The following is a 10748-nucleotide window of genomic DNA, read 5'->3' as shown; positions in this document are numbered from 1 at the left end:
TTTCTTGATACTTACCTCGTCAGATTCGCAGGAGGCTGAACACAGAATGGAGCTTCGGTGCTAGAGGCGTCGTCTTGGAGGTGCGAGCTTCGGCCAGTCAGTTGAGTGAGGTCGCCGGCGTCTTGTCGTTCCAGCAAGTGACGGCGTACTGCTGCACGGGGAGTCCGGGGCGGAGTAATATGGCGCAGGAGGGAGAGGAAGAGCAGCGGCAGGAGGATGGGGGAGGGGAGAAGCGGCATCAGGAGGATGGGGCGCGCGGCCGCAGCGCGGGGATTTCGGGGCGGAGTTGTATGGCGCGGGCGAGAGAGAGAGAGAGCAGCAGCTTCGAGTGGCGTTTGGGGAGGGGAAGAGCGGCAGCAGGAGGATGGGGGAGGGGAGAAGCGGCGGCAGGAGGATGGGGGAGGGGAGAAGCGGCACCAGGATGGGGGAGGGGAGAAGCAGCTTAGAGTGGTGTTGGGGGAGGGGAAGAGCGGCGGCAGGAGCATGGGGGAGGGGAGAAGCGGCGGCAGGAGAATGGGGCGCGCGGCCGTGAGTGGCGGCAGGATCCCCACGGCGCGCGGCCCTGAGTGGCAGCAGGTGTGAGTGGTGGCTGCAGGAAGGGTCACGGGAGAGAAGGGAATGTGGCGGGGGAGGGGAAGAACGGCAGCGAGTGGGGGCTGCGCGGGGAAGAACGGGGGATCTGGGGCTGGCGGCTGGGAGGCGTTTTGCTCGGGGGAGGAGGGGAAAAGGGGAAGAGAACTGTTAGGTTTTGGGGAGGAGAAGATGCGGCCGCAGATTTTTATTTTTTTCCTTGTGTCCATCTGTACAGGGACTTAATTCTGACATGGTTTCACAATTTACCGTCAGAAAAATATTTTTTTTTGTGACGGTGCGAACCACCGCCACGATAATAATTTGGAACATTTTCAATTAAATTCTGAAAACTAGTATATAACTATAAAATTTGACCATACTCTAAACAAGTACTGGCATAAATCATCTCATGTACAAATGTTTTCGTACAAAATGATCGAATGTTTTGGGATCAAAAGGATAGATTAAAATTCATTTGCATTACAAACCTCACACTTTCACTCCAAAAGATCATATCACTCTTATGACATGCCACCATTACAACTGCATGTATGGTTATATTTCTCCCAAATGGCTTCAAGAAATTATGACAACCTTACTAGTACCTAAATGGATCCCTAGTTGATTTTCATATTTTTTGGAGCACATTTGGGTGTTATTTGAATTAAATTTGGTTAAAATACTCGTTAATTCTAAATAATAGCCAACAATTATAAAAAATTACCATAATCAAGTAGAATCTACGAAATATAGTCCTCCACATGTTAGATTTATTTCAGCGTGTTTAGAGCAAAAGTTATGATAGTTGCTTCATAAAAGTGGTAAAAAACATTATTTGTGACAGTGTTATTTTTGTGACGGGGACACCATAACCGCCACAAATATTTGTTTTATGTGACGGTGAACCGACATATAAATTGTTAAGACCGACATGAAAATGCATATTTTCCGTGATGGGCACCAACCGCCACAAATATTTGTTTTAGGTGACGGTGAACCGACACATAAATTGTTACGACCGACATGAAAATGCATATTTTTTCTGTCGGTTTCCAACCGCCACGAAAAAAAGTATTTTCTGTCGGTTCTGTCAAAGCCCGCCCCGAAAATTACTATTTTTGTGTCGGTAGTGATGTAGCCGTCACAATAATTATTTTTGTGACGATCGTTCCAATGCCCGTCACAAAAATAAAGCATCGACACCAAACTCTAGAATCCTGGTAGTGTTTGCCACGTCGGAGGTAGGTGTCGGAGTTTTTGCATGCTCGGCACGGATGAGTTCTAGTGGTGGCTTTTCATGGGACATCAAATCCCGAGGAGACCATGGTGGTTTCAAGTGAAGGCCTTGGATGGTAACAACTGATGAGCAAACTTGTGCATGTCATTGGCATATCAAATTAATCACTGACGGGCAAATAATAACTTGTCAACAAAAGTTGATCAAAGAGCCAAAAACTAAGGATAGACACATTGGTAAACATAATTCTCTACTCACAACAAGCTTGTAAATTCAATTGCAAAATGTTTGGAGGAATTAAAAAAACTAGAGAGGTGAAATTTAGAACTAAGAAATTAGGATGGCTTTCTACACCTCAAAAGTACGGCCGAGGCCGGTGCCTTATATGTTGGGTATGGCCATCGCGTGGTATGCAGTGCACCTAATTAGCAACTCGACAAAAGTTAAACTACTAGATAGGTGAGATATAGAACTAAGAAATTTGGGTGGCTTTCTACACCTCAAAACTATAGCCATAGCCGGCCATTGCGGGGTAGGAACGGTGCGCCTTAGCAACTCAATGATAGTTAAACTACTAGCTAGGCCACACTATGTGCCACTGCTCGTCACTTGTCACCAAGCGCGTCGCCTCATCTAGTGGAAGAAGTGTAACCGCTGAAACGACACAGGCAGGCAAACATGGCCTCATTGAGTTGCTCATATTAATGAGACATGCCTTTTATGGCTACCAAACACCATGCCACGTCAAGATAGGAGGATGATCAAAAGGATGAGCAAAGATAACCGAGCCGTGCGAACGCTTGCCAAGCCTGGTGCACCTTGTCGTGTTGAGAAATTCTTTGCACCTGGTGCATGCACCCAAATAGTTTGATTTGCACACACTAGTCACACAAGACTTCCCTTGTGAGGGGTTTGTTTTCCACTGTTTGAGGTGGACCAATGATGCGGATTTTCATAAGTCCAACTTGTCCAAAGCACGGTATTCTGCTATTTTTTCACTAAATACATTAAGAAACATCATGATGTGAAGGATGGATCGATCTAGATGCTTTGATTTCCAAGGACCATGATGGAGCTTTTAGTTTTATCGAGGATTTTCGTTTTTTAGCTGGGATTTACATTGTTAATGTTCTTTTTGTTCCTATCAATTTATTTTACTCTATTAAATAATGAATAAATAAAGCCAGATCATTTTTCTAAAAACATACAAAAACTAACTACTATTAAAAGATCATTTGGGCCTTGGTTTGTGTGCATCGGGGAAGCGTAATGTAGCTTCGTACCATGGTCTGTGCCCCCCCACCCCACCATCATATTGGAAAGAGCTAGCCGAAGGAAAATGTACACCCAACGAATTTTTCTCTTGAAAATTTTGTAGCTTCGAGGGATCTGGAAATTTCCTTTCTATCAAAATATAGTCAATTGCGTGTGCACGCTCGATCGACGTCCTCGCTTACAGGAGCATGTTAAACAACCACATGCGATGTCAACTAACTCCATTGTTCAAGATCCACAGAACTCTTATCTCTATCTCCCCAAGCTTAGATGTAACTTAAGATAGAGTAGTTTGTTATTGCCTTGAAACTCAAGATAAGCTTGACCGACTCTGTTGAGATCGTATCTCTGTAAAACCCTGATGTAATCGATGCCAAGTTCTAGCCAAATACAATCACGCGGCCTACTACGGGAGGTAGAAACGCTTCCATAATCTTTCATGGTATCAGAGCCTACCTCTTCCTACACATCGTTTCTCTCCACAAAATCAATCTGAGATTGCGTCAATGGCTTCTTCATCAACATCAGCCGTGATCACACTCACCACCACCCTCTCGGAAAAGCTCACAAGGGAGAACCACCTGCTGTGGAAAGCTCAGGTTCTCCCTGCCATACGTGGTGCATGCTTGTACGGATACCTTGGTGGATCTGTTAAGGCACCAGGAATGACCATCACGGTCGAGAAGAGCGACAAGACGGAGGAGACGGTCAACAACCCTGCCTACGAGCTATATGGCTCGCACAAGATCAGCAAGTCGTTTCCTATCTGTTGAATTCCTTGTCAAAGGAAGTGCTGACGCAAGTTGTCAACCTCGAAAGTTGTCAACCTCGAAAGCTCCAATGAAATTTGGACTGCACTCGAGTCTATGAACTCCTCGCAGTCCCGATCACGGGTGAATAACATCCGGATCCAGCTCTCCAATGCCCAAAAGGGCAACATGACGACAGCCGCCTACCTCTCGAAGATGAAGAATCTAGGAGATGAGCTTGCCGCTGCCGGCAAACCTCTTGAAGAGGATGAGATGGTATTGTATATACTAGCGGGGCTCGACATCAACTACAACCCGCCGGTTACTACTACAAAAAGGCCTACCGGTGGCGGTCAGAAAAAGAAGTTAGTGGCGGTGGTGCTGCCCGCCACTAACACTGCGCCACTGGTGCAGTGTCCACCAGTGGCCGGCAAGCACCGCCACTGGTTCTACTGCCCTAGGCAGCCGCCATGGTGAGAGATGAGCGGAGGTGGAGGAGAGAAAATGGATCGGATATTTCGCCCTGGCCCACACGTTCCGATCGGAACCAGATGATTCCTTCGTTTTCGTGTTATGGGTTGGTTCCGGATATTGAAGGTATATTCCCTTCTCAGGAACCACTTGGTTCCATTCTAGTTTTGTATGTTTCAACAACCAAACATTAGAATCAAATCAAAATTTGGAATGATTCCATTATATTCCACTAATCTTTCGGCAACCAAACGCACCCTTATTTTGCCACGCTTTGAATGTGTTTTTGCCCGTGTGGTTCGCAAGAGGAGACGGATGCGTCGGCGGCCGTGGTTATTCGGTCAGCGGCGGCGCGTCTGTCTGTTTTTGTTTTGGCTCTCTTTTAACTCATTTTTTTACAATTTTTGTGTGACCGCTGTTTCTGTTTGTTGCGTCTAGGTCTGTCGTTTTTGTCCTGTCTTTAGTGGTGGGGGCAGTGTTCTGACTAAGGACTACGTCTCCTATCTGAAATGTGTTGAGCGCGTGGTCCTTTGCTTTGCTTTGCCGTTTTCTCCGCGGTGTGCGTTCTTAATTGCTTTTTTTGGCAGCTGCCTTCCATGGACGGTCTTATCATGGAGAGCTGGATTATGTGTGCCTGTTTTGCGGGGCCTTGTTCTGGTTTTCGGAGAGGCTCGTGGCTGGCAGTGTGAAGGGGAATGTTCTTTATGACTTGTGTTGTCGAGGTGGGCGTGTCCGGTTGCCGCCTTACAGGGGTTGCCTCCTCTCTGCGAGCTTGTTAGTTTTTCAGCTGGTTCCTGTTGCAGGAATTTCATGCACTTGATTTGTACTTACAACTCTACTTTTGCTTTTACCTTGCCCGGAGTCGAGGCCGACAGGAGTATCAATACGGGCGATGGCCCTTATGTTTTTGTGTCCGTGGAAAGGTGCACCATCGTATCGGCAGTCGTGTACCTGCGAGTGGGAAAAATCCCTGTTTTGCCTAGCTTTATTTTTATAGAAAGTTACACAAAAAAGACACTGCACACGACATGTGTCACAACGACGACTTGGGAGAGAATGATAGGTCGGTCCAACTTATTAACTGGTGTACTTTTTTTAATTAACTGGTGTACATGATTCACATGATTCACAGAAAATAAACCCAAATTGCATTCGTTAAGCAAACCTTGCATGATCCCACGTGCTGCTGGCACCGACCCATGGATCTAGCCCACAGATAACGTCCCGGTGCAAGTCCCACCCAGTCGGAGTTTGGTCTCGATGGTTGCCGGGCCCAGTCCCGTGAAATCTATCTACCAAATTTGTCCCAAACAAAAGTCGCCGTACCACGACAGGGAACGGGAAATGATGCCATGGAACATACGAGACTGTACTGCCACGTGAACATGCACCACGCGACGACCGTACAGTACCTCTTCTTCCTTTCTTTTCTTCTTGATTTGCGACGGAGCATGTGGTAGCCTTGACGTGCCACCACCAAAGACCACGCAGCGGCACCACGTACGCCGACCCGACCTAACGACCGCACTTGAACCACGAGCCTGCAGCTAAGCTGTAGCTGGCTTCACCTGCAGGTCACCCACAGACTCTCTTGCGTTTCACGATATGGAGCGAGCCAGAGCACGCACACAAGCTGGAGCGCACCTTGCATGGGAGGGAACTGCCGGCCGGTACACCGTGTATGCTTTCAGTCTGAGTGAGTTAGGCGCCGCTGGGTTGGGTGGACGTACTTCAGCTTTCACGGCCTTACTCGATCCATCCCTTTCTCCTTTTCTCGAAAATTTTGGAGTTGATATATGCTACGATGCTCTTCTTAATTTGGTGCCTTAGCCTGACTCAGATAAACCAGGAGATGATTCGCCATTCTTCTTGACTTAATTTGTACAAGCATACGTATTTGTGCATTGGGTCACGCATAATATACAGCAGGATTTTTGTACAGTTACCACGCAGTCCTGCACTTCCAGTTACAGCAGAGTAAGCGTCCAGTCACCTGATTGAGATGGGATATTGACATTCTATTCCCTCGGTTTCTCAATTTTTGTCGATATTCTAATGCAAATTTGTACTAAAATAGCTAGACGACTGAGTATATGATACATCTATCGGATTGAGATTTTCCGGCAGTACTGTCGCTGCCGCGTCTTTATGTGATCTCTTGGTGCAAGCTCTGGGCACGTACCAGCAGAACGCTTGTCCGCGGATAGCGCACACGTGCTAGTCTCCAGGGTCAGTTTGATGTCAAGTTGTCAATACTCGGAAGGGCCGACAGAGCACTGAGCTAGCCAGTGATTTGCCTGCTTAGTTCGTGTGCACCCACTAAACGGATCAGTAACAAAGAAAGCAGTGGTAGTTAGATTAGAGCTCTAAACGACCAACTCTGCTGCTCTGATCAGTGGTCGACTGATCGCCGTTTTGCATCCTTGATGTTGTCGAAGCTGCGCCCGGAGTTCCCGAAGAATTAAAGGAAGAGAGAAAAGGAACTTGCAGTTAATCGATGCAAATCAAGGTTTCAGTGGAGTTGTTCACGGCGGCGTAAGTGTTAAATCTATTTTGTCTGGACTCCTGGCCTACATTATGTGTTCCTTGTCTTCGCAATATAGCATGGGTCAACTATGTTGCAATTTTAGTTTTCGTTTTTTTTTTCAAATTGCACTCCCTGCAGCCCTTGATTGCAGCAGTTTCAAATGTGCAACTCAAAGAAAACAAATCTGCAATTTGAAGTTAAATAGAACCCTCTAAGGGTTCTAGTTGCAGCAGCACATTGAATGGTTGAATGTGTTTGTGGCCGGCCTAGAGCAGAAAACAGACGCACAATACACAAATAACTAATTTTCACGTGTCTGCTTTTAGTTTAAATACCAGGTGATTGGTTTTAACTCAAAAAACAGGCGCCTGTTTAGGGAAAAAACAGATGCTTGACATGTAGACAAACCCAAAAGTATATTACTGAAAACTTCTTTTGAATTTCGATGTAAATTTATTTGTTTACGTTTTATGCAATACAATACATATTTCTTTGATTAATGATCGATCTAGGAATCCACGTGAGCCTGGGATCAGTACTCAACCGGCCGGAGTGCCCACGAATGGAGTAATTAAACTAATTAAGCACCGACGTCACTCTCAAGCCAGCAGAATGCAATAACAAACCGAATAATTTCACCTACGAAAAAGCACGAAAAGATAAGCGTACACTCCCAAGTGTCAAAAAGAAGGCAACACCACTAGAACTTTACTCCGCCCTCTCCTGGTCCGCGTTTCACACGTTCCCCCCAGCAGAGCTACGCACGCGTCCAAACTCTAGGTACGCACTGCGCTGCACAGCTAGCGCCTTTAGTTTTCGACCATGCACGCAGACGCAGTGATCACACGGATCGAGCTATGAGTTTTGGAGCCATCAGGCATCAGCCATGCACGACTGCGCCCTATAAATACCGCAGCTCCAGACCAGACCCTTCACTCCACCACACAACACAACAAAAACCATACTCGAACTGATCGAGCAGCCAGCAGGCATCCGAGATGGCTAGCACAAAGCGTTTGGCCCTGGCCATTCTCGTCCTCCTCAGCATCGGCATGACCACCCGCGCTCGCGTCCTCCTGGGCTTCGGCCCCGGGGGAGGTGGCGGCGGCGGGGGTAGCGGCGGTGGCGGTGGCTACGGTGGATCAGGGTCCGGGTCGGGCTCTGGATATGGCGAGGGAGGTGGTAGTGGAGGCGGTGGGTTCGGGCATGGCGGCGGGGGCGGAGGCGGGGGCGGCCAGGGCGGCGGCTCCGGGTACGGGTCCGGCGAGGGGTCCGGCTACGGCGGCGGCGCCGGCGGGTTCGGTGGCGGCAGTGGCGGAGGCGGTGGCGGCGGTCAAAGCGGCGGTGGAGGAAGCGGGTACGGGCATGGATACGGCGAGGGCTCTGGATATGGCTCCGGTGCTGGTGGCGGTGGTAGTGGTGGTGGACACGGTGGGGGTGGGGGCGGTGGCCAAGGTGGTGGGTCTGGCAGTGGCTCGGGATATGGTTCCGGGTCCGGATATGGGCAGGCTGGAGGAGGATACGGAAGCGGCGGCGGAGGTGGCGGCGGCGGCGGAGGTGGCGGTGGGCAAGGCGGAGGCTCCGGCTATGGCTCCGGGTCCGGCTCTGGTTATGGCTACGGCTCCGGCGGTGGCTACGGGAATGGACACCGCTGAGGTCCATCATCCATGCATCTTCATTTCAGGGCAAATTAAGCACATGCAACAGTTATGTTATATCGAGTACGGAGTAGTTTAAAATGTTTCATCACGTACTTCGTGAGTGCAGTGACAGTGAGTCAGTAATGGGTTTGTCTCTCAATGCTTTGCAAAGAGCAAGATACTGCTTTGCAAATAGAGTTTGGGTATTGTGTAATTTGTACTCGGGTTGCCGCTTTCCTTATTTGGAAAGGTCTAGTAAATAAACGGTGCAATTGATTTATAAAAGAGCTAGATCGTGTGTGTACTTGCTTCTGTATTCACGGAGCTGTTCACTTGACTTTTTTTTTGGGATAAGAAGCCGTTCACTTAACTGAAGACGTGTAATATGCAAGTACAGAAAAAGAACAGAGAATGTTGTCAACCTACTAAACAGGTAGCTGGATGATCGATGCATGAAGCAGAACTAGCTTCCATCGTTGACGAGACACGAGACTCTTGTTCAATCAGATTCAACTTCAGTTCCGTTTACGACAACGAAACTCAAACAGGCATACGTACTTCAGTTCCATTTATACAAGCTCGTTGATGAACAGATCATATAGCACGAGGCGATCGTATACTGAACTCTATTTCTTAGTCTGAATATCCCTGCTCTGAACATCTTGTAGTTGCTCCACACAATTCACCAAATCTTCTAGTCTCCTATGAGCAGCAAGTGTGAGTGGTTCCTACCTTCTTGCCGGGTTCGATCCGGCTTCCGGCGCTTGCCAAGTGCCAACTCACTTTAGTTGAACTCAAAAGCGGCTTTAGTCTCAAGTCTTTGGTGCCACCAATTATCGAATTTCTGTGCAATTTGCTCTGCTAGTTGTGCAATGGAGGAAAAAAACTAGTACTCGTACAAAAACTTTGGTTTGTAATAGCAATAATCCATCAAATTCAACTTTCTACTCCTTCCGTCCCATATTAAATGACTCAAATTTGTCTAAAAATAGATGTATCTACCTATATATTAAAATACGTCTAGATCAATGTACAATTTCGGCACTTGGATCATCTAATTTTAGGTCCAGATTTTTTCCCTGCGGAACTGAAATGCAGTGTTGTACTGTTACCATTCTTGTCTCTGCTTCCTTATTTCCCTCTGTAGGCTGTTCTTTACCTGGCTCAGGGTGTCAATCGTGCAAATTGAAATATGTAGTTCATCAGAAAACAGAGCAATCCGCACCTATGACAATTCCTGTTTTGTTTCCATGGTCACTCAATTAACTTGTTGCATTTCCTCGTCTACGAAATATCGAATTACCAATCCACGTCCACATGACTAATCATCATGTCCGTGTGAAGCTACTAACTGGCATGAGTGTGACTAGCTAATGTGTTCCATTATCCTGAATCGGAGATGAGTGACTAATGATCGGCCAGTGTGAAACGGATATAGAACATATACATGCATAAATTATTTGATTGCAGAAAAGCATTGAAACAAGGATGGAAAGCATAAAGCAAACCAGCACACACGTAACATCACACACCGCCTCTGGAATGTTCGGAAAGGCGACGATAAGTTGATAACAACTAGCACTGCAACAATTCGGGTCCTCACTTCAAACGCAAAGCGTCCAAACTCCATGCATGCAACCTACGGGCATTATGGCCTTTAGTTTGGGACCATTCAGTAAACCGCCGGTGGAAGCCAAGCCATTTTTATGCACACAAGAAGTTGCGGCCCGTGTACGTCAGTACGTGTTTCCGGGTGAAAACGTGAGTTTTGACTTTTGAGGTGTGTAAAAGAATTTCAGAAAAAACTTTGCACTTGTATTCAGTATTCTTTGTGTGCTTGCTACCTTTTCTACTAACAGCCCGTTTGGCAACCAAGAATTCATTTCATTTGGTTGAAATGAAATGAAATACAATTTTTGATAGGATTTCATTTGGTTGAATTTGAATTCCGGGTTCAAAAATCATGTTTGTCTACCACATGAAATTGTAGAGTGAGAGACAATTTTAGAGAAATGATGGCTTTTAGAGAAAAATTGGGGTTAGTTATAGTGTAATTCCATGAAATTTGAGATTGGATTCCTATGACCAATTCCGTGCCACCCAAACAAGCTGGTTTCTGGAATTCAAAATGAATTCCAGAATTCTATGCCCAAATGATGGGTGCCAAACGAGCTGTAAAAAGATAAGTTTCCGCTATGTATTTAGAGAGAACATTTAGTGTTTAAACAATAGGTTTTTACAGCATTGTTATTTTCTCGGAATGCAATCCATCCCAA

The 10748-nt window shown here is 46.8% G+C and overlaps 1 protein-coding gene across 1 annotated transcript; it reads left to right on the top strand.

Annotated features, from left to right (window-relative positions):
* The first annotated feature begins 7744 nt into the window (after positions 1-7744).
* On the top strand, positions 7745-8763 carry LOC100831047 (glycine-rich cell wall structural protein 2). Its single transcript, XM_003571782.4, has one exon. The coding sequence runs from the start codon at positions 7831-7833 to the stop codon at positions 8485-8487; it is 657 nt and encodes a 218-aa protein (XP_003571830.1). The 5' UTR covers positions 7745-7830; the 3' UTR covers positions 8488-8763.
* The last annotated feature ends 1985 nt before the right edge of the window (positions 8764-10748 follow it).

The sequence above is a fragment of the Brachypodium distachyon genome, chromosome 3 (genome assembly GCF_000005505.3).
Source record: "Brachypodium distachyon strain Bd21 chromosome 3, Brachypodium_distachyon_v3.0, whole genome shotgun sequence".
Lineage (NCBI taxonomy): Eukaryota > Viridiplantae > Streptophyta > Magnoliopsida > Poales > Poaceae > Brachypodium > Brachypodium distachyon.
This window is presented reverse-complemented; position numbering and strand designations above follow the sequence as displayed.

Bases quoted from the DNA above. Each gene is read 5' to 3' on its own strand.
- LOC100831047 (XM_003571782.4), top strand. From the start codon at position 7,831: ATGGCTAGCACAAAGCGTTTGGCCCTGGCCATTCTCGTCCTCCTCAGC.